General features: G+C 42.0%; 1 protein-coding gene across 2 annotated transcripts; it reads left to right on the top strand.

The window, feature by feature from the left end:
• Positions 1-274: 274 nt before the first annotated feature.
• On the top strand, positions 275-26,944 carry Sdcbp (syndecan binding protein). Of its 2 annotated transcripts, none has more exons than XM_051197468.1 (9): positions 275-351; positions 10,489-10,554; positions 12,641-12,719; positions 14,185-14,294; positions 18,096-18,254; positions 20,099-20,274; positions 22,733-22,904; positions 23,705-23,796; positions 25,818-26,944. In XM_051197468.1, the coding sequence occupies exons 2-9, from the start codon at positions 10,504-10,506 to the stop codon at positions 25,870-25,872; spliced, it is 894 nt and encodes a 297-aa protein (XP_051053425.1). In that variant the 5' UTR covers positions 275-351; positions 10,489-10,503; the 3' UTR covers positions 25,873-26,944. The 2 variants fall into 2 exon arrangements, with proteins under 2 accessions (XP_051053425.1, XP_051053418.1); XM_051197461.1 differs by having other exon boundaries at positions 18,093-18,254.
• Positions 26,945-27,287: the final 343 nt, after the last annotated feature.

Genomic DNA, 27,287 nt, shown 5'->3' with positions numbered 1-27,287 from the left:
AATCAGTGTGTGTTTTTGGATGAGGACGTGGCTTTCATTTTTGTTTGTGCGATACGGAGAGCAACCGTCAGCAGCCAATGAGCATTCGTTCTGGGAACAAAGGGTAGTAAAAGGCGCCGGGCTCGCAGGGAAACGAGGCGGGTGCCGGGTCCTGGGCGGATTTCGGTGGAGGATGCTGGGCCGGGAGGTCGCTCGGGCTGCGCCGCGTTGTCATGGGAACGGCGGGTGCGCCTGCGCCTGCGCGGCGGAAGGCGGGGGCGGCGGTGACGCGCAGGGCGGGCGGTGAGGTTCGCTAGTCCCGTGCCGGAGCGGAGCGGAGCGAGCGGCAGCAGCAGGACGTCCTCGGTGCAGGTGAGTGGCCGCGAGGTTCCGGGACCCCGGCAGGTCCGGGAAGGTGCTCGGGGCTCCAGGCGAGCCCGGCCGGTTCCTCACCTGCACTCGGCCGTTCTTGATCGCGTCCTTGGCGGCGTCAGGGCGGCCCCGGCGGGGACCGACCCGAGGCGACAACGGTTAGCGGCTGAGCCGCGGCTCTTGGAGGGGGCGGGGAGAGCCGGGGAGGGACGGGGCTTGCAGCGGGTGTGTGCACAGGAACTGTCCCTGGAGGTCTGGTGACTCAGCTCTCGCTCGAAGATTTCCTTCTAATACCGGGCGGAGGGCGGCTGTGGACGTGGAAAGTTTCCAGTTTTCGAAGTGCAGTTAGGGAGCCGTGGAGTGTGTGGAATCGTCTGTTGTATTCGTCCCGTCTTCAGACACATAGCAGTGTTTTTCCCTTAGAGAGTGTAGGGTTTGAAATTCTTCACATGCATGCCAGTACACCAAGAGCAATGTTTGAAAACGAAAGTTACACGAAAATAGCTGCTGGCTTTGTAAATTGTCATGCTTTTGAAATATGAAGGTGATACATTAAGTAGATAGATTTGTGAGGCCGAGGACTGAATTTTTTTTCTTCTTTGTTTTCTTCCATCCTGTTAACAACTTACTTCCTTAAACTTGTAGGTCTTACGTGGTACATGAGTATTACTGACCCAGTGGTGTATGCCAGGAAGTAAGGAAATTTCAGTAAACAGTCACTCCATTATAACCGAAGTTACTCAACTTTGGGAGCGGGTTTTAGCTATGTGCTGGAACCATTAAAGACGACTTAAAATCATGAACAGGAAGAGGCTGATTAACAATTAAATGCATTCTTTAATTAGGCAGTCCCTTAAAATCAGAATGACATCATTTCCCTCCTCCTCCCCCCCCCCTTTATGCCGGATCTGATGATGGTAACTGCTCATCAACTCGAATGTGTGTCCGTGTCTCTTAACCATTGTGAAGATTTCAGATATCTCTCTGTTCTAGCACATCACTGTTCCTTTTGTTTTTCTTGCTCTTGGGTTATCAAAACACAGTACTGATTCCATATCTCAACTACCAATGGGTTCTGTCAGTACTGTTTATTTCTCTGGTCAAATGTAGTATCTTTACTAACTTGAGTGGTTTGGGATAATGGTGAGAGAGTTACCAATTTTTGTTCCTTGTTTAAAGAGACTTCTGGTTTAGGCTTATAAACATTAAGTAGAATAATCAGTGTAGTTGACTTTAAAAAAGCCTTCTGGCCACCTTCCTTTCATGACTGCCTGGGGTTGGTTGGCCTCTACAAACATGCACAGTAAACCTGGAATACAAATAGAGTTGGGAAAGGAAACTGTAACACCCTCTTAGAGAGAGAGGGTGGTCCGGACTTGTCTAAAAATACCTCAGGACCAAGTTCTTCCTGGCCACTAAGAGTCTTGTTTTCCATACTAAATAGAAATACTTTTTTATTCACTGATTCTCAGGTTTGAAGAATTTCCGCTAGAAAGACGTCATTGAAAACCTCAGAGTGTATGTCATTGGGTCCTTCGCTTTACGCCTGCTGGTCTTACACAAATCACCTTTCTCTTTTAATTTTTGTCTTTGCTACTGTGGCTGAAAGAGTAAAATTGTAGATTTTTATTATGCTCAGCAGTAGCAACAACAAAAACCCAGTTATTCCAAAACATCACATCCCTCCTTTGAGGTATGAGTAGGTCAAAGGTCCAGAAGCAATCCATATTGCTTTGAGGGTGCTGAGGGACACATTGACAGTTCCTTTCTTTTTTGTTTTGTTTTGTTTTTCCGGACAGGGTTTTTCTGTGTAACAGCCTCAGCTGTCCTGGAAGTTCCTTCATCAGTGACTGATTTCCTCAAATGATACTAAGAAAGCAAGGAAACAAACAACAAACGAAAGCCCTAAGTTGCCTCCAGAAATGATAGGATTGCTCAGAACAAGCATTAATCTACTTGTCCCATCCATAGTGACTGTCTTCTCTAGACAGATGACATTTTTATAGTCCTTTTTGCTGTTGTCTTTGCTTTGAAGAGATTCTGGTATTACCCAAATCATTAGGGGAAAAAAAATCTCTAAATAGACTCGTCTTGGGGTGATATTTTCTAAAGCCTACTGGTGCATTAGGTTCAGGGCTTTCCAAATAAGACGTGGCAGAGTATTGTGGTCTCAGCAGGTATGGGGTAGACCAAACCTGCTTGAGAGTTGATGGTTGAAAGCATGGGTTCTTTCCAAGCATAAGACCAGCAGAGTAGCTTCTATGGAGGTTGCAGTCAAACTCCACAGATGGCCAGGGCTTTAGGTGTTGATTTTACTTCCGGAGCCTTCAGGTGCTTGGGGGATAAATCCCAATGGTGGCGATGCCATCACTCCTGAATTCTGTGGCCTAGTCAGCACATGATGGTTTAATAAAAGAATTAAAAGGGATTAAAATGAGAACTCTTCACCGATGTACTTTTTTCTCCTAATTCAAGTTGATCATTGTAAAATTCCAGTCCAGGGAAGTTTCACAGTTCTGCAAAAGGAGCTCAGTACTTTTGACACTTGGAATGAGATCAGAGACTTAGCCCTTGTGACTGGGGATGAAGGAAAAGGAAAGGAAACGGGGAGCAATTTCGGGGGAGCTGTTGTGTATCCTGGGATCTGAATGCCAGATTCAGCCTCAACTAGTGGGACGTGGTGCAGGTCACATAGATGGATTCATAATTTGCTGTCGACATAGTAATTAAATGGTCCCCTTCTTCCTGGAAAGGGATTCGTTTGTTTTTCCAGTTGTGGTATAAAAGATAAATGCCTATGATTTCATCACCCAGTAACAGTAAACACTTAGCGTGAGTGATTTTGTTGGATTTTTGGAGCACTGTCGCTTCTGTGGAACAGAAGGAAGGAGGTGCAGAGAGGCTGGAACCAGTCTTGATCCTGCAGAAGGAGGTCGTTGAAGGCCCAGTTCTGTCCTCGGAGCCTCTCCTCACAGCATCAGCACTCTGACCTGTTCTTGTGAGCTGTGGAAGGAAGGCTACACAGGTGCATGTGTAGAAGGCTAGGATTGCTGAGCAGAGGAGAAAGCATTTGTCCTGTGCTGCCTTCTAGACTGTCGAGTTGACTGAGTTTAGAAGGGACTTCATTCTAAAGGAGAATCGTGAGAGCAGAAAATGCCATGTGTGAGGTCTGTGAACATCTCATTTGTTGTAGCAGAGAAAGGTTGGCTAGCTATACAAAAGGACAGCATTGAGGGCGACCAATAGGGGGCAGAGTGGCAAACTCACATCCTAGTTAGAGAAGTCAGCCTGTTCTTGGAGGGAGGGGCCAGGAGGGCTATCCCTTGTCTCAAGCTGAAAGTAGATCAAAGTTCAGAGGCCTGAAGGGAAGGGAAGTTTAAGCAAAAGTAGATCAAGGAGTATACTTTTTGTTCACCAAGGAGAAACCATTCAGTTAATTGTTGATAGGGGAAAAGGAAACAAAACACTAGGGTCAGACACTGGCCTAAAGCAAAGAGCATCCGTCATAATGCAGAGGCGATCTTTGCAGAGATGGGAGAGTCTTTCTCACAGCTGCCTGCGGGGGTCAGCCGGCCTCTCCACTCCTGCCCCGTGCCCCTCCCGCCCCATTCGGTGCTTCTCTATTCCATTTGTACACTATAATAAACACGGACGATAAGTAACATTTTGCTGACGTATGAGTATTTCTGTCACGTCATGGAACTTGAGGAGGATGTTACAGGAACACTTGCTTTATAGGCCATCATGCTGACACAGAACTTGTTAATCCTTCCAGGTGAGAATAAGACCACTCCCACAATTTGTGAGCCAACTTTGAAGCAAGCTTTATTGCAAATACTGGACAGGACAGTGGGCACTGGCCATGTCCATACCTGGGATTTCTAGAGAATGACCACAAATTGTAATAGGCAGGCGCCTATAAAGGCAAACCCCACAAACCCACAGGGCATCGACACACTTCCCGCCTTCGTCCAATGTGAGTAAGCATACATCCTGCTCATGCACTTCCTGCTTATGTGTGGTCAAGCACATCTTGTGCAGTTGGGCAACCAATCTTGTTTACAAAAGTGAAAATAAGTGGCTTATTACCTTGCATGAACAGAAGCCTCCAGTACTCCAGGAAGTGTCCTTGGGCAAGTGGGGCTTACAAGTTAGAGGTTTTATAGATCTCTGAAGTACAGTCATTTAAACACAGCTTTAGCCTTCAGAAACTTCAGAAGAGAGAAGGGACTGGAAATTTGCTTTAGGAAAATGCCCCAAACTCCCAAATCTGGGGAAAGGAAACGACAGTCAAGAAACCCTGTACACAGCAGATTGGAGCAAGTCAGAAGTGTCAGATTAGCAAACTTGATTTGTGAGAGCTGCAGGAGAAGAACAGCTCATCCTGTACCAGGGGTCCTGGGAGGGTTACCAGCAGAGTTTTCAGTAGAACTTGTACAGGCGAGTGCTTACATATCCAAAGTTTGGGAAGCCTTCTGCTAAGCATTCTAAGTAGCAGAACTGCCCTTCTTAGACCTAACAGCCATAGTGCCCTAGGAAAAACGTGGAGAGTTTCCTATCAGGCCTGCCCTTTGACAGGTGCTAAAGGGAGTCCAACAAATGGCCTCTAAGAGGGTGTTCACCAGCAAAATGTGTGGAAGCACAGAGCTCACTTGTAAAAGGTAAGAATGGAGTCTGTGAGGCAAGCCTGACCCCCTGAGTTTGATTCCTGTAACCCATGGTCCATGGAAGGAGAGAGGTACCAGTGCTGAAAATTGTTACCCCTCCCACAGGGTGATCAGCTTCCTCAAGGTAACCACACAGGGTTAGGTAATGCAGATGAGAGCAGGTCAGAAGTGAATTGCTACACACACACACACTCGTACACACGCACACTCACACGCGCACACACGCACACGCACGCACACACACGCACACACACGAGAGAGAATGGTGAGGAGAAAGGCAAAAAGCGAGGAGAGAGCAAACCACAGAATGTTGGCCAGGAAGTTCCAGGTACATAAAGACCAAACTGCTAAGCGGAAGACAAAGAAATTCGTGAACAAATGGAAAAAGCCAGCTGTCTACACTGTACAAGATACGCTGTAGAGACATGGGCTGAAACCGGAAGGGTGATACGAGTGTAAATGGTAAAGCAAACAAATGATTAACTGGAGCAGTTGTTTGTCCTCAGTGAATAAAAGAGGGTGTCTTTCCTCCAGGCCAGGGGTTCCCAACCTTCCTAATGCCGCCGCCACCCTTTAATACGCTTCCTCGTGTTGTGGTGACCCCAGCCGTAAAATTATTCCGTTGCTACTTCATAAGTGTAATTTTTCTGCTGTTACGAATCTCATGATAAATATCTGATATGTAGTATATCTGATGAGTGCCCCCCCCCCCCCCCCCCGTGAAAAGGCTTTCGAATCTCAAGGGGGTCACAGTCCATAGACTGAGGACCACTGTCCCAGGCCTTTGATGTTTCGTCACATAAGCCAAGTCGCCCTACTTTCTGTCCCCTCCCTCTAAGTTCAGTAATGTGAGAGATGTACTCAAACCTCAGCAAAACATTTTGTCCTTCCCAGTTCGTTATAGATATTACTATTTTCTTCCTTTCTCTTTTTCTTTTTTTTTTTTTTTTTTTTTTTTTTTTTTTTTTTGCTTTTTAAGACAGGATTCCACTTTGTAGCCCTGGCTGTCATAGAACTTACTCAGTAGACCTGACTGGTTTCGAATTCATAAAGAGCCCCTTGTCTCTGCCTCCTGAGTGCTGGGATTAGATATTATTATTATATGACAGTGAGTTGAACATATTTTGTGTGCTGTAGTAAGCATAGGAACAGTGGCTCTCAACCTGTGGGTCCTGACCCCTTTGGAGGTCAAAAGACCCTTTCACAGGGGTCACATATTAGAATTCTGCATGACAGATGTTTACTTTACAATTCATAACAGTAGCAAAATTATAGTTACGAAGTAGCGACGGAAATAATTTTATGATTGGGGGTCACTACATCTTGAAGAATTGTGTTAAAAGAGTTGCAGTAGGAAGGTTGAGAACCACTGGCCTAGGACACACCAAAAACAAAGGTGTGTTGATGTAATACTAAAAGCACTCACGTAGAAAGCAAACAGCTATATGCACATACTACCTTAGATTCTTCAAATACATAATGCAAATAGGGTTGAAGGAGAAACAGATAGCACCATAATGGATTTTCTCATCAGAGCTCTGATAGTGGAGAGGACACCCAAATGGAGCATTAGCAAGACAGCGGGAGACTTGAGCAGTCCTATAGAGCAAATGGACCTAAAGACATTAGCAGGACAACCCATCCATTTCATAGAAGACACTTCCGTGCGCAGCATACTCCTGAGAAAGATCACCCATGAAGTCATTATATCTTAACAGTTTTAAGACTGTGTCAAGCATCTTTGTGACCACAGTGTAAGTAGAAATCAAAATATACTCTTCAACGTTTTTTTAAGGTAAAAGAAGAAATTGAAGGAGAAACTAAAAAAAAAAAAAAGCCATTGACAAGCAAAAATAAAATACAATGGATACAGACTTAAGGAGCAGTTACAGGCAGTTGTAAACTGTCAATACTGGCACTGGGAACTGATCTTTTAAAGAGTAGTATGTGCTCTTAACCACCCAACTTATCATCCCAAAACTGTTCACAGTAGATCAAAGATACAAACATAATAGCCAAATCTATTAAATTCTTAGACAAAACAGTGTTTTAATGACCATGGATGATTTTTTTTTATGTTGCATTTAATGCACAAATAGCCAGGAGGAAACACTTTAACTTTACCAAAACAAAAACACTTCTGTGCTGTAGAAGGCACTCAGAATGAAAGACAACCTAAAGAACGAAAGGAAAGTATTTGGACATCATGTGTGATGGGAGTATGTGATGTCTGAATGTGTCCGCTCCTCCAGAATTCGTTGTTTGACTCTGTAAGCACCGAGAGGAAGGTGAGTGCTTGGGCCTGAGAGCAGGAGGGCCCTGCTCTCACGAGTGGGGCTGCTACCCTTACAGCAGGGGTTCCATAGAGCTGCCTTGTGGGGACATGCTGGCACAGGGCATGATGTTTTTACCTTGTCCTTGGACTTTCTGGTGTGCACAACTTTGTAAAGTAAAGTTGTATTTATGAGCCAGCTCCATTGATTTTTGCAACCTACATTGATTAAGAAGCTAATATCTAGACTATAAGCAGAACTATTATCATTAAAAAATAATAATTTAGTCAAATAAACAGGCATATTTGAATGTATTTGAATGGGCGTTTCTTAGAAGATATAAATGTACTAAGGTTCTCAAGTGGCCAAGCACATGAAAGAATGCCAGCATTGTTCGTTAGTTGTTACGGAAATGAAATTCCAACCACAGTAAGATGCAGTTTCACTCCTAGAGTGGCCATTATCAGAACCACAGACTGTAGCATTGAGAAATGGAGAAAGAATTCTGAGAATATAAAAATAGTATAAAATCCTTTTAGAAACCAGTTTCCTAGTTTACAAAAAAGTTAAATATAGAGTTATCATGTTGATTTAGAAGTTATGTTTTTAGCTATGTATATGTGTATGTATATACATACCAAAAGAATTAAAGGTATGTCTTTATATAAAAATTTCTAAAGGGTGTGGCATGCATGTGCTCGCGCGCGCACACACACAATACTTACAAGTAATGCAGAAGAGTTAGCATTATCAATAGCATTCTTCTTATTATTGGCCCCAAATTACAGATCAGAATGAATACACATAAAGTGGTATATAAACTGTGTACTGTATTCAGACTTAGGATAAAAGCACTAGTAGGTTCAGTGACATTGCTGAACCTTTAAATTATCATACATTATAAAAGAAGCCAGACAAAAGGCCATCATTCTACAATCCCGGTCAAAATGCCCACATTAGGTAAATTCCTGTCCACTTGGGCATGCATGTTATTGCCATGTTGGTGAGACTTCATGAGTGTAACTTCTGACATTACTAGGATACACAGTCTTACAGTATTCCCACCCCATCTGCAGTGTTCCCTGAGCCTTAGGTGCAGGAGTGTTTTGTGGATGTGTCCATTGGGACCGGGTCCCACAACTCTGAATTTTGTTTGGTTGTGGTTTCTGTCTTGGTCTCCATCTGTTGCAGAACGGGATGAAGACTACACGTTAAGGACAGTTTAGAATATCTCCTCCAGTAGGTTCTCTTCCAGTATCCATGACTTCTCTAGCACTGAGTAGTTAGCTAGGTTTCTAGTACAGGCATGGTTTCCTTCTTGTTGTGCAGGTCTTAAGTCCCAATTAAAGGGTTGGTTACCGAGAAGGTACTTGTGCCACTATTGCGCCCTTAGTGTTAATCATGCCATAGTGGTTGTTGATGTGGCTCATAGGCATCATAGCTGGACGGGGCTGTTGGTTGTCTCCTGTTTTGGAAGCTTGTATGATGCCATCTGGTACCATGAATGCTGGTCCTTGGAGAGGAGGCACTCAGGGAAGTTCCAACTCAGGAGTCTCTGTTTCTGGAATGCATGTTATGTTCAGCAATAGAGACATATTTTCCATCTCTAGGGGGCAACCAAGGGCAGTAGCTATAGGCTGTATGTTGTGGTAGTCTCTTAGGAAGCTGTCTTAGTTATGATTTCTATTGCTGTGAAGAGACATCATGGACATGGCAACTATTACAAAGGAAAACATTAATTGGGCTGGCTTATAGTTTCAGAGGTTCAGTCCATTATCATCATTGTGGTACATAGGGACACACAGACATACATGGTGCTGGAGATGGGGCTAAGAGTCCTACATCGTGATCAGAAGGCAACAGGAAATGATCTGAGACACTGGACATGGCATGAGCGAAAGATACCTCAAAGCCCACCCCCACAGTGACACACTTCCTCCAGCAAGGCTGTACCTACTCTAGCAAAGCCACACCTCCTAGTAGTACCATTCGCTGTGGGGGGCATTTTCTTTCAAACCATCACAACAGCCTGGACCAATAACAAATGAGGGCTTAGCTACTACTAGGAGTGAGGGAGTGCAGCACAGAAACAACTGCCTGCTGATAGTTGGGCTCAGTGCCTTGGGAGGTGCTCCTTAGTACACACGGTGGAACCTCCAGTGAATGTTTGCTATAGCATGCCACGTTTTAGAATTTGCCGCAAAGCCATATGAAAGGGTCTGGGCTACCTGCTCCAGCCTGATGGCTTTCTGTTGCTCTTCTGCTCAACATAAGTGGGCTAAGCTGCTAGAGAAGCATGTCCTTTGGGGGCCTTGTTGGAGAGGGTGTTGACCCAGCACGGCTGAGTGGCTCTTCGTACCCCTGGCAGCCTGTGCTGAGTATCATCCTGCCTTCTGTCAGGAGGGCAGTATCTAAAAGGTTCAGCTCTGTTTTTGGAGAGCAGGAAATAAGGAGTAGATTTGGAAATGGTAGTTGATGCACTGGCTCAGTAATTTGCTAAAACCTTTTAACAATTAGGATACATTCTGATTTATTTGGTTAAGTGGGAAGTCTTGGGTGTGTATCTCAGAATGTCTAAGCAAAATGTAAAATATGTAATATTTTAGAGAATTTTATTTTAAATTGTTGCAAAAAGCAGTTTATGGTAGCTTAAAAAACCGTGAATAGCATAGAAATATTAAAAATGAAAGATAATAATTTCCTTCTTGGATCTGTTCCCTCGAGATAAAAACCATTGCTAACAAATAAACAGATGGCATATGTTAGTTTTTCCTTGTATATATGTGTATTATCCCAGCATACTGTTTGCTCTTGATTTGCTGTTAGAAGGTAATGGATCTTGTGAAAGGCCGTTCCCTGACCCTGGTTTTGCTAAGGGCTACTGTCAGCTAAGCATAAGTCACATGCCTCTTTTCTTTGATATTCACAACTTGTGAAATGAAGGCAGCTTTACTTATTAAGGTTTAAAACCCGCATGAATATAGGTGGTAGCTATGGTAACAGAGAAAGAGTTCGATAACAACTGTTAAATGTTAACAACTATGATATGCCTTAACTAGTCCTGTTGTTATGGCTTTTGAACTTACATGTTTATTGTATTAAACAACATTGTCCATGTTTATGTTTATGTTCATATTGCTGGCTGTGCATACTGTGTATGTTTCTGTGACATTAGAAAATGTTTTTTTTTTCTTTAGAAAAAACTTGCAAAAATGTCTCTTTACCCATCTCTTGAAGATTTGAAGGTAGACAAAGTAATTCAGGTATGTTTGCTTTTCATCTTAAGAATTATTTCCTAACATGTTTACTTGTGAAATGAATTGGGAAACATGCATTTGTTGGTGTATTCCTATGTCTGTATAGATATGTTGTAGACTAAAACATCTCAAGGAGACTAGAAATTCTCTTTTATCTCTCTCTATCTTGTTAGCCCATGTGTGCATGTGTGTGCCATGGACATGTGAGTGCAAACTCACCATGAGACCAGAAGAGGTCTCCCCGGAGCTGGTGTTGTAGGTGGATGTGAGCTGCCAGGCTCCACAGGCTCCAGTGCTGGGAACTGAACTTGCATCTGCTTCAAGAACACTATACGCTCTCCAGCGTAACCTCTGAGCCACCTCTCCAGCCAGATAGAATTTCTTTAAATTTTGTTTTACAATCTTCAGAAGACATCATATTCTTAGTACAGTTTAAAATTGCATATAACTCCTATAAGTGTATACTATGCACATCAGCCTTTAGATAGTCGCGGTTCTGTGTAAAGTTGGTACAGTTTTTCTTGATACCGTAGTCTGGCGAAGGGAGAGTAAACAGGGCACTAGCCGTGGCTCTGGTGTCCTAGGGACTGAGGTAGTGGCACTAGGAATGGAAATTGCTCCGTGGACAGTTAGTTTTCCAGCATCAGCCTAGGAAGGATGTGAAATGTAGCTTCCAGCATCTGAAGTGTGCAGTGAGCTGCAGAGGAGGGATGCTTCTAAGCTGTGAGGGGCATGGTCAGTCATTTTACTTGTCTGCTGTTTCTTTCTGTAATGTTCAGTTTTTCCCCTCCTGTAGTAATTTTCACAAAGTTCATCCGGGCATACACTCTTTCCATAAAGCTGTTATTTGAAATATTCAAGCTAAAATCAGCCAGTATTACATCAGCACATTTAGGATTAAACACACAGTTTGCAAAGAATGATTTTTGACCATGTTTTTTCTTTAATAGACTCGAACTTAAATTAACCACAGTTGACTTTCAGCAGAGGATTTTCACTGTGAAAATAAATACAGAAGGCAGTTGATGCTGACGATGGTTTCCTGGGCTTCAGTGTATGTCAGCTGACCCCTTTAAGAGAAGCAGACTCCTTTAAAGGACCTTCAGTGTTCAGAGCAGAGAACTGGCTGCCGGGAGATGGAGCAGGGACAGGTGCAGACTTCCTTTAGAGGACCTTCAGTGTTCAGAGCAGAGAACTAGCTGCCGGGAGATGGAGCAGGGACAGGTGCAGACTTCCTTTAGAGGACCTTCAGTGTTCAGAGCAGAGAACTAGCTGCCGGGAGATGGAGCAGGGCCAGGTGCAGACTTCCTTTAGAGGACCTTCAGTGTTCAGAGCAGAGAACTGGCTGCCGGGAGATGGAGCAGGGCCAGGCACGGGTAGGGCATGGCTCTTCTGTCCCTGCTAGATTTCAGAACATTCCTAGTCCAGCCTTTTGGGCTAGTTCTGCCGCATTATCTCGGGTCGGTGACTCGTGTGTGCTTTTTTCTTGAGATTCCCTGGCAAGAAGTTACAGAGGAGTGTTAGTTACATTCCTTCTTGTCTTCTGGTCTTCTGCACCTCAGCAGTGAACTGGCAGTTCATGTTTTGTAAGTTATTTTACAGTAGCCATTAGGCTGTGGCATTCAGCACCACATAATCCTAGAACCTTTATCTATTTCAAACTCTTAATAGCCTGTGCTTGTCTGTTAAGCACGAAGACCGGGCTTCAGTCCATCCCCAGCATTAAATAAACCGAGCATAGTGGCATGCGCCTGTAATCCTAGCACTTGAGAGGTGGAGGCAGGAGGATCGGGAGTTGATGGTAATGCAGTGCTCAACTAAATGAGGAGTTTGAGGCTAGCCTGGACCACATTAGGCTTCGTCTCAAATATCAACAGAGAAAGCGCATACAGTTGATTTATTTGTAGGAAAGTGGTATTGTTTAGTTTTTAAAGTACTCCTAAAATTAATTATTTATAGATTTCCTTTGGAAAAGAAATGGTTGCTGAAGTATTAAAATGAAACTTTGAGTAAAAGTTGAATTGTTCATTTCTTCTGGGAAGTTCCAGATTTAACTTGTAAACCACATAAGTATCTGCATTTTCTTTTCCAGGCTCAGGCGGCCTTTTCTGCCAGCCCCGCCAGCCAGGCAGTCTTGGTGGATGTTTCTGCTCCTTTCCCTCCAGATGGAAGTAAGTTCATACTTTGGGCTCATTTCCCTTAGACAGAAATACATACAGAGCCCTTTTCCCCTGAAGTTCAGAATCCCAGGATTTTGACATGTTATATGAATTTGTGATTATCAATCTAGTAGCGGTAAGGAAGAATGGCTTATTATAGAACTAACCTGTGTTTAATCAAGAGAGTGCTCTGCGAGCACGGAGATGTGCTTTAGGGCATAATAAAATTTTATTTTAGTTTGAGCCATAGTCCTTAACTAGCCTATTCGTTAAGGGGAGAGTACTGTCTCATGGAGCTTCAACTTTCCTGATTGCTGTAGCTGCTCCCGTCTCCCTTTGGGTCTTACATCAATCCAACAGTCACTGTTCAGACTCCATAGATTCAGGGGCTTCAGCAAAGCCGCGAAGTTTCTGTAGCCCTTCATCGTCTGTGTGGTCATCTAACTTTTTTCTTTGGAGTGAATCTACTTTGAAGTGAACATAGATCATAGGAAAAGATTTTGGAAGAAGCACACTTCCAGAAATGTTCACTATTGTTAATGTTTAAAAAAATCTGTCTGATTTCATTGGGCTGCGGCTGTCACTGTTCAAGAGGTAGGAAACTGAGTGACTTTACAAGCTCTGACTTTGTCTCCCGTTATCGAGAGGAACCATCACAACCCATAGCTCTTTATGGGGTGAGTTCAGCAGTGTGACAGTACATACTTCGGTCGTTCTGAGCAAGAGAATTTGTGCCATAATCCCCAAATTTCTAATTCATAAGGTTATGGTATGAAACAGAAAGGGCAAGATCATTTCTTTAGGAAAGTTATTTTTACCTTTGAGTAGGCACCCCTCAGTATTCTCCATTTCTACCTCTAAATTTTGTATCTGTGCTGTGAACATGTACAATTTTCCCTTGTTTTCCTTAGAGAAAGGCAGGAGTCGCTAGCGTTGGGTGGTACGGTATGATGAGCGTCCAGCAGGGGTCAAACGCAGACAGGAGGATTGTGCAGGTCTGCTGATGGCTAGAAGGCTTCCGTTTGTGTCTCCTTACTTATTTCAACACTAAGGTCTTGCTGTCTGGCCCTGGCTGGTCTCAGATTTGGGGCAGTCCTCCGACTTCTGCCACATGGGTGGAGCTCTGGCTTACAGCCATGTGCCACCACAGCCAGCACTAGACCATGTTACACGAGGGGCTCGAACACCTGCAGACTGTGAAGCGAGTGCCTCATGGCCACAGAAGGATAGCTGTGCAGGAGAGCTCAGACTCTCTCAGATGTATTTGTATTTTAGGACTTCCACATTAAAATTTTTATGGATTCTTTTCTTTCTAATTGTGGCAGAGACGGGGAAATATCCTTCCGATTTATGGATCCTTTAAATGTGTCTAAATCTTTGCACCTTAAATGTGGATTTTTAAAATAAAACACACTCCATAGTAAGTTATTATTTTGAATATTCTGCCAATGCCTTTTTCTTCATTTGTTTATATTAGACCTCTATCCTAAACTGTACCCAGAGCTCTCCCAATACATGGGACTGACTTTAAGTGAAGAAGAAATATGTGCAAATATGCCCATGGTCCCTGGAGCACCAACCCAAGGGGTATGTACAGTAGAATTTTGAATTTTATAAAATGTTATTTATACATACTATACATAGATGTAAACTGGTATTCATAGCAAACTTACATATTTACAACTTTAGTGTTGCCTTCTCAGATTTTAGGCTTCTTTCTTTCGTCTGTGTGTGTTTGGTTTTTTGAGATGGGTTTTCTAGGGTATAGCCCTGGTTATTATGGAATTTACTCTGCTATTCAGAGATCCACCTGCGTCTGCCTCCTGAATGCTGGGATTGAAGGTATGTACCACCATACCCAGCCTGATTTTAGATTTCTCTATAGATGTATTTCTGAACATTGTCGTTCACTGTTGAATTTATTAAGTCTTCGGCATTCTGTCCTTTCCTAAGACCTTGTGATTGGGCCTCTGCCATGTTTTGGTTAGTTTTCCCCTTTTTAGTTGGTGTGCTTGCATTGAGTTTTATACTTCCGACCTTGACTGTACAGTTAATTCTTCCATGTCCGAGCAATTATTATTTTAAATAGTATTGCATTGCTGATAGACTAGTCGTTGGAAGTATACACCTGACATGCTACTTTGCTCATAATTTTAATATTCCTCCTATAATTGGAAGCCAAGTTTCCTGTAATTAGGCTGAGGTGCTAGGCTTACATATAACATAGAGCACTTGATGTAATTACAGTTACATACTTCATGACTGAATCTGCTTCTGTGCTCTCGCCATAATGCCACTGTTTAACACAGTACCTGCCATTTATTTGTTGAAATTTCAATATTTATTGGAAGCTTACTTGAATTAGTCAGGATCCAGTTGAAAACATAGTATTTCAACTGAGGCAATTTAAGAAACTAGTCAGAGATTTCCAAGGAATAAGCAGAGCCCAGGTAGAAGTACAGAAAGCCAGCTGCTGTCCTGGGATGGAAGGGGTAATCTGCTGGGACCTAGAGAAGCTTATGTTGCAGCCCGTTGCATCCTAGACCTTGGGAAGCATTTCTGGTAGTTGTACCTCCCCCCCCCCACTGCTCCCCCCCACACCCAGGAGTTGGGCGAGTTGGTGAGAGATGGCTCCATGGCTACGGAACTTGCTGCTCTTTCAGAGGAGTGCCAGAGAATCTCAGGATTTCTTCTGGCCCCCTTGGGCATCCACACAAGTAACCCTCAGAGATACACATACAGACACATTATATGAAAGTAGATCTTTACGAAGGAGGTATGGAGAGACATAAAGGTTAATTGCTGTATTTATAGAAAGTTTATCTTCTAACACAGAAAAAAAGGCACTTAGAGGAATTATTTTAGTGACTGGCTCGGAGGTTCCAGTTAGTGTGTCTGACTTCCTTCGCCCAGGCCCGCTGTCTTCTTCCCTTTGCTTTGATCAGCACACCAGTGTCCCCTCCTCATTCGCTCGTTTATTCCGGGAAGGGACTCTGGTTCCCTTAGAAGTGTCTACATAATGAGGCTCTTTGGTGTGCTCTTTTCTTTCTCTGTCATTTTGTTATATTTAATTTGTTCTGGAGATTTCTAGTAACTCTTCCATATAATGACATTTTCATTTCACGTACTGTATATCTTTTGTCTTTGTGTTCCATCTAGTCCTCTCTCCCAAATTTATTAAAATCATGTATATTGAACGTTTATATCGTATTATGTATCAGTTTGTGTATGTTGTGATAAGTTCCCACAGTCACGCCAATGAATAGATCTCCTCCTAGAGTTACAATGTTTTAGAATGTAGTTATAACACTAGCAAGTTTCAGTTGCACAGTATTGACAGTCATGGTTACTGCGCTGTTCCTTGTTGCTCCAGACTTATTTTTATCATTGGAAGTCTGTCTACTTTGTCCATCTCTCCATTCCTCCTCTGCCCATCCCTTTCCCCCTTTAATCCTGAGACTCTGTTTATAGTTTTCGTGTCAACATCAGACTATACTATCGTTTAGTCTCTGACATATTTCCTTTAGTTTATTACCCTCCAGAGTCATCATACTGTCCATTTGCCCATGTTTTTGTGGCTTGAGTAATATGACATTGTGTATTTCTAAACAACATTTTCTTTATTCATTCATCTCTTGACAGACACTTGTTTCTAAGCTTTGGTCACTATGAGTAATGCTGCAGTGAACATGGTCATGCAGTTATCATTGGGATGTAGGGATTTTATTTTCCTTTTGCTTGTACCCGGAAGTGGGGTTGTTTGACCCATGGCAAATGTGTTCTCTTTTTATGAGGATCCTCCATAAGATTTTTCATTACGGTTATACTAAGTATATGGTTTATGGCAGTGCACGGAAGTTTACCAGCACTCTGTCTTCTTGATAGGTACACTGTTATGTGAGGTGGTAATGTAATGTTCTGGCTTTCTTTGATTTGCATGTTCTAATGATAAGTGATCCCTTTCACATACCCATAAAGCCGCTTGTTATCTTTGGGAAAATAAGTAGGCATGTAGCCCATTTTTTAATTAAGTTACTTGCTCTTTTTTGTTTTTTAAAGATTGTATTTATTTAGTGTGCAGTGTTCTGCCTGCACATCAGAAGAGGACATCAGATCTCATTACAGGTGGTTGTGAGCCACCATATGGTTGCTGGGAATTGAACTCAGGACCTCAGGAAGAGCAATCAGTGTTCTTAACCTCTGAGCCATCTTCTCTTCAACCCCTGAGTTACTTGCTTTTCTGCTGTTAAGTTTTGAGTTCTTTATACATCTGGATACTTGCCCCTTAATACATGATTTGAGAATAACTTCTCCATTCCCATGGGTTGTTCTCAGTTTGGTGAATGCCTCTTTTGCTGTGACCTCTTTTGTTTGTTTTGAGGCATGGTCTCTCTATGTAGACCATGATGGCCTTGAACTTAAAGATCTACTTCTGCTAGGATCAAATGTGTGTGCCACTATGCCTGGCCCCAGCTGTGAAGAAACTTTTTAAGTTTGATGCAGTCCTACTTACTTACATATGTTTGCTTATGCTTCTGGTATGGAAATTAAAAAGAAAAATACATTGTTAAGATACGTATCAAAGAGATTTGTGTTTTCTCCTAGCTTTATGTTGTCAGCAGATTTTAACAGTTAAGGTTTTTTTTAATCCATTCGAAACTGGTGTATTTGGTATAAGGTCAGCCCCAGCCACTGCTCTGCTCGTGGATGTTTCTGTGTTCTCAATCCCATTACACACGTGGTGGCTTGGTCAAAAATAGTTTTACTTTTTTTTATTTTATGTCATCTCTTTATTTCATTCCTGATGTAAGTCCTTGTTCATATTAAGCTTATTTTTAAATTGGTAATTTTATTATTATACCACAGAAATTCTCTGGAAAATGCATGTTGCAAAAATCCAGTGTGACCTCTTAGTTCTAGGAAATTGTGTTTGAAATGAAGGTAAATAAGCATAGCTGTTGGTAACAGGGGCATCTTGCGAGAAATGATTCATGTGTTGCTTTTGGTGCCATGCCAACTTCATGGAGTGTACATACACAGCCTGAGGTCATAAGACCTCATTGGACAATGCAGTCTTTTGAGAATCCTGCCTCTTACATGTTCTCTGGTTGACACAGTTCAGCAGCAGATGAACTTGAAACACAGGAGTGCCAGTTGTCACAAAGTAACAAGCCTGGAGCAAACTTCTCTGCCCAAGGATAATGGAGTAAATTAGTAGAGGGATGGAGAAATAAAAACCAGTGTCATTATTGTAAAACCCAGACTTTACCTGAGGGGACTTTGTAGAGTAGTATTTGTAAGAACTAGAACTGTGCATGGTCCAGTGTTCTGTAGATTACTTGCAAGGAAAGTGTTTCTAACTGGCCAATTATGTGATTTTTCCAGCAGCTGGTGGCAAGACCATCCAGCGTGAACTACATGGTAGCACCTGTGACAGGTAACGATGCTGGAATTCGGAGAGCAGAAATCAAGCAAGGGATTCGTGAAGTTATTTTGTGTAAGGATCAAGATGGAAAAATTGGGCTCAGACTTAAGTCAATAGATAATGTAAGTATTTGTATTTTTGAATTTATATAACTAGAGGATGAATTTTTAATATCAAATAATTAGAAATGAAAACAGTTTGGCCAGCTGTAACGACACATCTGCAATGAGGCATGTTATTAAGCTGCTGACTTAATTTTCCACCTGTTTGGAAGAAGCTGGGCTGGAGCTTGCAAGCAGATCACTCCCTGCAAAGGAGCCTTTCTTTTTGATCCTCTTCACTGAAATGATGTCACTGGGTTTGCATAAATCATGTGACAGAGTGTGTGTGATAGGATTTTAGGCTTGACGCCTATGGGAGCGTGTGGAAGTAAACGCAAAATTGACGAGTGAGAATTTGGCATGCATTTATAAACTAAGTGATGATTATTTGAGATGCTTTTGCAAGTTTGTTATTTCTCTCTATAAAACTTGCACTTGAGGACCCGGCGTTGGTGGTGCACGCCTTTAGTCCCAGCACTCAGTAGGCAGAGGCCAGTCTGGTCTTCAGAGCTAGTTCCAGGACAGGCTCCAAAGCAATACAGAGAAACCCTGTCTCGAAAAACCAAAAAACCATAAAACCAAAAAACAACAAAACTAAACTTGCACTTGATAGGCCATTTGTGAACAAGTTCTTTGTAATTCAGGCAGTAAATCCCCTTGCCACACTAATGACATGAAGCCAGGTTTCTCAGATACATTTTAAAACCTCAATTTATGATTTTCTTTTCTATTTCTTTTGTTTTAATAGCCACTATCTTACTGATTCTGTTAGCTCAGTGAGTCCATCTTCCCACAGACAGGATAAGTGGCCCACTGTTGAGGTGCATGAGGCTGACTTGGGCAGGAACGCCACACTACCTTTCCACTCACAGGGCTGAGAGCATGATTGTGTGTAGCCCCTCGGCACATGTTCAAGACACACCATTGTGTTGTCGTAAAGCCCTGACCTCACTGAGGTCCACCATCCCCTCCCGTGAGAGAGGTGTACGCAGCAGAGGAGCTTCGGGTCCTCTGGCACCGTCATGGTTTGTACAGCGCGGTGCTGGCCGCTCATGCCACCCACCTCATAGGAGAAGTGATGTCTGCCCACCTTAGACTGTAGGGAAGGTCTAACCCTACAGAAGTGCCTGCAGGTCCGTAGCTGTCCTCTTTTATGCTTGTCTATTTGCTTCAACATCTGATTGATTTTACGTAAGTATGAGTATCTGTGCGAGTTAGTCGTTAGAGCTACTTTTCTGAATTTCATAACGGGTCATTTCTAAGCATTCATGTTGTAGTTAGCAGGCTTATCATTTTGAAGAGATGAGAAAGTGGTCTTTGAACTAAAAGCATGTAATTATTGCCTCAAACTATCATTTATTTTTAAAATTAATTTTGTTTTGAGTGTTGGCTGCATGTGTGTATGTGCGTACCACGCGCATGCCTGGTGCCCTCAGAGGTCAGAACGTGATGCCAGATCCCCAGGAACTAGAGTCACCCATAGTTGTGAGCCACCATGTTGGTAGTGGGAACTGAATCTGAGTCCTCTGTAGCAAGCCCTCTTCATGCTGAGCAATCTACCCAGGCAGTAAAGTAAATCCAGACAAGCAGTGCGTGGTGTGGTCAGTACCTGCAGTGTAGAGGTTTGCATTTGGTAGTGTTGCGCCGTTTCTGTCACTTGACTCTGTGCTGCGGGGTGATAGGACCAAGGTTGCTCACGTAGGTCCCCACTGAGATGTATTTGTTTGTTTTGTTTTTTTCAGGTGTTGCTGCTTGAATAAGTCTTGTTTCTTTTAAAGAAATGACTTGACATCCCATACAATACTGGGAAGAGTTCTGATCAGCCGTAGCAGTGATAAATGATAAATTGTTTTCTTCTTACCTAGGGTATATTTGTTCAGCTAGTCCAGGCCAATTCCCCAGCCTCCCTGGTTGGTCTGAGATTTGGGGACCAAGTATTGCAGATCAACGGTGACAACTGTGCGGGCTGGAGCTCTGATAAGGCACACAAGGTGCTCAAGCAGGCATTTGGAGAGAAGATCACCATGACCATTCGGGACAGGTGAGCTGCTGAGACCCCCGTGGTGAAAATGGAGATTCAGGCTAGCGCCTCGGTTTTCCTTTTAGGATTCCTTAGTCTTGCAGTTGTGTGCTGAAGCTCTTTCTTGTATAGTTACATTGTTTCCACGGAGAACTGATTTTGGGTATATACTTTCCCACACTTTATGGGAGTCTGTCTTCTAAGCCATGGGTTTCCATCTGTATCGTCTTTAGAATGGGTGTCTATGCTAAAGGAGTAACTAAGAGTACAGCAACCATGGGCTCACTTGAAGCCCACTGCTTAAGCATCCTATGTCACCACCCTCTGTCGTGAGGACTGTAAAGGTCACAGGTTCCCAAAAACTTACTTCTGAAACCAAATCTGGTCTCTGGGGGGATGGTAAAAGAGGGTGAAGTGTTCTGCATGGTAGGTAGGCAGGCTATTCTTATCTTAAACTAAAAATAACATTGGTCTAAAATTTTTTATTAAATTCTTGACTATATCAAAAATTGAAAATGGAAAAGTTTGTCATTTCCTTTTTAATCTGTAAGCAGAATTGCATAAAGTTGGACCAGTCTTGGCAAGACGTCTTTGGTTAAAAGTACACACTGTTCTTCGAGAGGACCAAGTTTGGAAGGGTACAACTGCCTGAAACTCCAGCCCCAGGGTCTCCAACACCTTTTTTCTGCATATAGGCACCTGCATTCACACACACAGACCCACTTACATCCTTAACAAAAACCATTAACATTGCAAAGAAAAAGATACCACACGTTGAAATCAGCCAGACCCGGAGACTAGAAATCTCAGTGAATCTCTATGCAGTTAGAGTAGCTGTCTGGAACAGAAGCTGGGAGGCTGCACATTGGGTATTTTCACTTTGGAATATTTTTTTTTGACAGTTACCCACCACCTTAAACAAATCCATGAGAGTTAGAACTAACAAAAAAAGCAGTTTTTGTATTCATGAGTAATACATGTTTACTACCCGAGTCCAGCCCTTCCTCATGCTGTAATAGTTATTCTCCGTGTGTGTGTGTGTGTGTGTGTGTGTGTGTGTGTGTGTGTGTGTGTGTGTGTGTGTGTGTGTTTTATTGGCTAGGTTCTGCATATAATGTGCTTATTTCCTAGGATTTTGTTAATTTGAGTATAGTATACATTCTAAGTCCATTTTTTTCTCGCAAGTTTTATGAATCCATTTTTCTTCAGAGCGGAATACTACTCATATATACATACATACATACATACATACATACATAAATACGTATGTATATTAATTTTTACCCTTTCAGCCTACTGAACATCTAGGTTAATTCCACTTGTTGCTATAGTGAGTCTCAATGAGTGTGGGACACAGGTATCTGCAATAGGGTACGGAGTCTCTGGGTGAATGCCCAGGAGTGAAGTAGTGCGATCATGTGGTAGTTCTATTTTTAATGTCTTGAAAAATTTCCAAAGTTATTTCCACAACTACTCGGTTACTTTGTACTACCCCCCCCCCCCCCCCCCAGTTTTTGATAATAGCCATTCTAACGACTTATCCCAAAGCAGTTCTCATTTGCTTTTTGTTTGTGGCTAGTAATACTGAACTTTTCCTTTTTTTGGGACAGGGTTTCTCCGAGTAGCCCTGGCTGGGCCTCACTGTAGACCAGGCTGACCTCAGACTTAGATTTGCCTGTCTCTGTGTCCTGAGCACTAGCTAGTTCCACCACTGCCTGGCTGAACTTTTTTTAAAATAGTTACTAGACATTTTAAACTTTTTTGAAAAAAATATTTACTAAGTTCATCTGTCCGTTTGTTGACTGATGTTTTTATTTCCTTGGTATGTCTGCAGTATGGCTGGGTCTGCCTTGCTGCGTGTCTTCCTCTGTTATCCAGAAACACTTCATTTTCAGGTGGTTCTGCCTGTCGATACTTGGGGTTACTTCCTTTGCTGTGGGTGTTCTGTTAAGAGAGTTATTGTTGACCCTAATATCTTGAATATGTTTTCTTCTAGAAGTTGGAGCATTTTAGGTTAATACATTAAGGCATGGTGGCATACACCTTTAACCCCAGAGAGGCAGGTGGATCTCAGTGAGGAAACATGTATTGATATCTCCAAAGTATGGCGGGCTGTAAAGAAAAACATACTGATAACTCCACAAAGTAGCATGTTCTGTTTTCTCAAACTTAACAGAACGGTATCTTGATTAAGCAAGACCGTCAAATCATGAGACTAAGAAAGGCTGCTGAGGTAGGTGTCCCTTGTATAGTGTCAGAGCCATAATAAATTATTAGAAAAAGCACCTACTGCCTGTCACCTAGCACTTGGGAGGCAGAGGCAGGCGAATCTCTGTGAGTTCGAGGTCAGCCTGGTCTATAGAGCGCATTCCAGGACAGGCCCCAAAGCTACACAAAGAGTGTTCATGTGGCAGTTTGTGGTATGTCTGTTGAAATATGAAATTAAAGTTTCAGTCTAACACAGCACTTATGCTTACAGGCCCTTTGAGCGGACAATTACTATGCATAAGGACAGCAGTGGACATGTTGGCTTTATCTTTAAAAGTGGAAAAATCACATCCATAGTGAAAGATAGTTCTGCTGCCAGAAATGGCCTTCTCACTGACCATCACATCTGTGAGATCAACGGGCAGAATGTCATTGGTTTGAAGGTAAGGAACACAATGGACCCTGGTTTGGGAGCCGTTTTATTTTAGGCAACATTCAGGTGGTGTGACTTTCCTGATGCCCTTCAAACACTGAAACTTGGGAGATCAATATCAGAGCTATGGTCTTGGGCCATTACCTGCAATTATCTTTTCCATACCAAGGTCCCTAAACTATGATTCTATGGTTTCTCTCTAGCTAGAATTCTGTGGAGAGATGCGCAGAGGCATTTTAGACCTTGTGAATGGATGAGTGTCCAACAGTTTTCAGTTCAGAAATACAGGAAAGGAATAGGTCTTGGTATATATTAATACTTTGTTTTTATAGAATTTGATCTATAGTTTTTGTGGGCATTTTTGTTTGTTTGCTTGTTTGTAGACAAGGTCTCTCTACATAGCCCTCATAGTACTCACTATATAGCTCATGCTGTTCTCTGACTTAGATGTGCCTACTTCTGCAGTGCTGGGTCAAAGGCATGAGAAACCCTGCTCGGCACATACATCCTTGAATTGAGATATCTTAAGATTTAAAGGTTTTAAGTAAGACTTTAATTCATAAATTCTAGAATACAGTTGACTGTGTATGGGGCAAGCTCTCCATCATCAAGTAAGGGAAGGCTTGTGTTTAGTACCTTCCAATTTGGTACCAGCTTAAAACACACATCTGTAAGATTAAAATTCAGACATACCAGAGATTGGGACTCTAGCGATATTAGCAAATATAGTGTGATTTTTACCTAACAATTACTGTTTCATGTTTATTAAATAAAGCCTCAGTGAAATTAAATTATATTTTGTTCCACCAGGACTCTCAGATTGCAGACATACTGTCAACAGCCGGGACTGTAGTTACCATTACAATCATGCCTGCTTTTATCTTTGAACATATTATTAAACGGTAAGTGGGTCAGCTCTACTTTTGCTTGCTGTCACCTGAAACAAATGTAAATACTACTTGAAGTTTACAGTTCTGCGTATTAGAAATCTAGTCATGGTGGTTATGATGGTGGGGGTTTCTGTAACAGTTTCCTGAAGCCGTTTGGACCCAGATAAACACACAAAGCCATATTAGTTATAAAAGTGATGGCTGATGACTAGGGCTTCTTATTGGCTAGCTGTCTTAATTATTAACCAATTTCTATCAATCTATGTATTGCCATGATGCTGTGGCTTACCCGGTAATGCCCTTGGCATGGTGTTAGTCCTTAGGCAGCCCAGACTCTTGTGTTCTGGGCTCATTCCACCTACCTTTCCCAGAATTCTCCTTATCTCCTAGATCCACCTTTCTGCCTCATTGCCGAACAATGTTTTATTCATTAACCAATAAGAGAAACATATACAGGAGGATAATCACATTATCTCCTCTTTTTTGTCTAAATAAAAAGAAGGGTTTTAATTTTAACATAGTAAAATTATACCTAGTTATCAAGTAAGAACTATAGTCAACAATGTTTAGCACATTAACATTTGGCAAAATTTAAAGAAAATATTCTATCATCTATCCTATCTTTGTGAGTCTAAAGTCTTATATGTGACTTATCTTTTATTATAACTAAGGAAAACCATAACTGTAACTGTCTTCAACTCCATCAAAGACCACAGAAGGATAATATGTAAACTCTAGAATTGATAGAGAGATGTTACCCAAAGTTTCTCTGAAATGTTGGAGCATCCATCTTCAGCCCATATGCCACAGTGTGTCTGGCAGACTACTCAGTAAAGCAGGAAATTTCAAACTGTACACCTGTATTGGCAGCTTATCAATCATTTTTGTCTGTGTCTGGCAGACTCTTCCATGACGCAGGAACCCATCGTGTTTTGCAAGTTCAGCAGTCACTTTGCTGTGGGTCCTGCATGCATCAGTCAAGAACAGTTTCTTGTCCAAATGGCTATTTCTGCCATGTTGCAGGCAAACTCCATAATGAGTTTCCTCGATGCCCATCTTCTTCTCTGTAGTAATTGGTTTTGTCAGGAGCAGTTGTGTCTCTTTACTATGAAAAACCCTAATGCCACATTCTGTAGGTCTTTGAAAGGTTTGAAGAATATCCATTTGAAATATATCTATATATCTAGAAAATCTAAGTTTTGACTATTATAGGGGACTATATATAATCTGTATTTAATTACATATTACATTTTTAAATGAGTTATATAAATACAATACCTAAACAAGAGGATAAATATACATATAATAAAATTGACCTTAAATTATATCAGTAAGTCAAAGTCCATACCAATGCAAAGTATTCATTTCTATATCAGGTTCCTTGCCTGTGCGATATTAAGAGTGGCTGTTGCTATTCTTTGCAATATGTCTCAGGAGGTAGAGAGGTCCGTGGTGCTTGCTCTCTGTCCCCCAGGACTTAGGAGTATAAAGTCCATAAGATCTGACAAGGGCCAGGAAGGGATGATTCTATCTTCTTTAGTATTGGTACCGTATCTTGGAAACCCTTCATTCAGAATCCTGATAAAGCATTCGAAAGTGAGATTTGGAAGATAAATAAGCCTAACCTTTGTAATGAAATCTTTGTATTTTTGAGTAGAATGCAGCTAAGAACCCTCAGAAGGGAAAATATTATGAAGACTTGATTATTCTGTAGTTTTCTTTTTTTTTTTAAGCTATCAGTATGTCCCTTCTCCACCTTTTCTTCTAACTCCATAGCCTTGCTGTTTTGTTTTATTTTAATTAAACAGCCAGTCTTAAGGTAAAAGACTTGCCCCTTCTCTAGCATGTCAACCATGGTGCAGATATCTAGTGTCCCTGGACAGTCGTAGACAACTCAGTTATCAGTTCCGTAGCTCTGAGCTCTTTAAAGATCTTTAGACAGTAGTGCTACACTGGAATTGGGGTTGTCTTGGGTTACCCATGGCATCTGTGAAAATAAGACAAGCGTTCTATAATGAGTGGCTCTCTTGTAGGATGGCACCAAGCATTATGAAAAGCCTGATGGACCACACCATTCCTGAGGTTTAGAAACCTTGAACAACGCATCACAGCTGAATGTTTCCAGTTTTCTTCTTCGGCAACTTCTATATTTCGCATATGAAGCTTTCCGGGAGCCAGGGAGAATATGCTGCATGGGGACCTGTCTATCGTCCATCATGGCTGGGAACCTCACTATCTGATGTCTTCTGCAGATTTTAAGATAGGTGTAGCCTTATCCTGGTTTTACAGATGTGAAACTTACTGACTTTCTTAGAATCGTTTCTTTACTGGAAACCTGATGTTTTATAAGCCATTGTGGTTAGGATGAGTGGTGTAGGCTTAGCTGTGTGAGAACTGGTCACCCTGTCCTCAATGAAGCCCAGTGCTAGTCATGTGCTTGAGTTCTGTGGCACACCTAGATTTTAGAACATCAGCATAGTACATTGAGGGTGATTGCCTTTGGTAGTTACTTTAAATTTTCTCTGTATGAGTGTGTAAAATTCCAGTTAATCAACACTGGTTTCATTCCACAAAAGCATTATATAATGTGTGTAGTTTGCAAGAGACTCATGATTGTCACTAAATTTTAACTACCTTCACCTAATATGCTTCAACTGTCGCCTTAACTACAGCAAGCATTTAGAATAAAAGCCAAAATAGAATTATTGCTGCCTTTCGAGACCTGAGTGTTAGTTCTCTTTTAAGCTGGTATCTGCCAGCCTCAAGCAGCTCACTGCTAAGCGGAGCTGCCTAGTTGTGTGGAGATTTTCTAGTCACTGCATAAAGGAAATGCCTACAAGTTGCCGTTATCGCTTTCTGAAAAACAAATCACTATATATTTCCTGTAAACGTTGTTATATAAACAGAACAAGTTTAGGGGGTCTCCTTTTCACTTGTCGATTAAGTGAGCAATATTTAATTTGGCATTTGAATCCTAACATTATGTAACTTAGCTACTTTGGGATCATCTTAGAATGTTTCCCTAGCCATTTTAATGTGTTCTATTTTCTGACTCCGTCCTCTAAACAAAAATGGCAATGACACTTTTATCTTGATTTTTTTTTCCTCCTTCTAGTAATATCCTGATATCATCCTATTAAACGTATAAAGCTGTTAACTTTCAGTGTGTTATTCCTTCAGTCCTCTCATATCTGGGGTCTCTGAGAACAGTTCTGGAGCTAAGACGTCTGCAGATACACTTGTCTGAGATCCCTAGATGGCCCCATACACTTGTAGGTGATGAAGGAGCCTGGCGAGGCTGCTGCATTTCTAGGGAAACCAGAGACCACCCACATGAATTCAATCACACTTAAAACTGACTTTGCAGTTTCTACTACTTAGGTCTGCTTTGGGAATTTTCCTCTTAACTACACTGTAACAGTGCTATCAACAGTGCAGAACATTTGCAGTCATGTGGTTGTTGTTCAGAGATTAAATAAAGAGAAAATCATAGCTGTTGCTGT

The sequence above is a fragment of the Phodopus roborovskii genome, unplaced genomic scaffold, assembly GCF_943737965.1.
Source record: "Phodopus roborovskii unplaced genomic scaffold, PHOROB, whole genome shotgun sequence".
In the NCBI taxonomy this organism is placed as follows: Eukaryota; Metazoa; Chordata; class Mammalia; order Rodentia; family Cricetidae; genus Phodopus; species Phodopus roborovskii.
Note: the sequence above shows the minus strand (reverse complement) of the source record. Positions and strands in the feature narration are given on the sequence as shown.

Excerpts from the sequence above, each read along its gene's own strand:
- Sdcbp (XM_051197461.1), top strand. The coding sequence starts at position 10,504 with ATGTCTCTTTACCCATCTCTTGAAGATTTGAAGGTAGACAAAGTAATT. Across the intron at positions 22,905-23,704 it reads AGAATGTCATTGGTTTGAAG|GACTCTCAGATTGCAGACAT; the intron begins GTAAGGAACACA and ends TTGTTCCACCAG. Across the intron at positions 23,797-25,817 it reads TTTGAACATATTATTAAACG|GATGGCACCAAGCATTATGA; the intron begins GTAAGTGGGTCA and ends GCTCTCTTGTAG.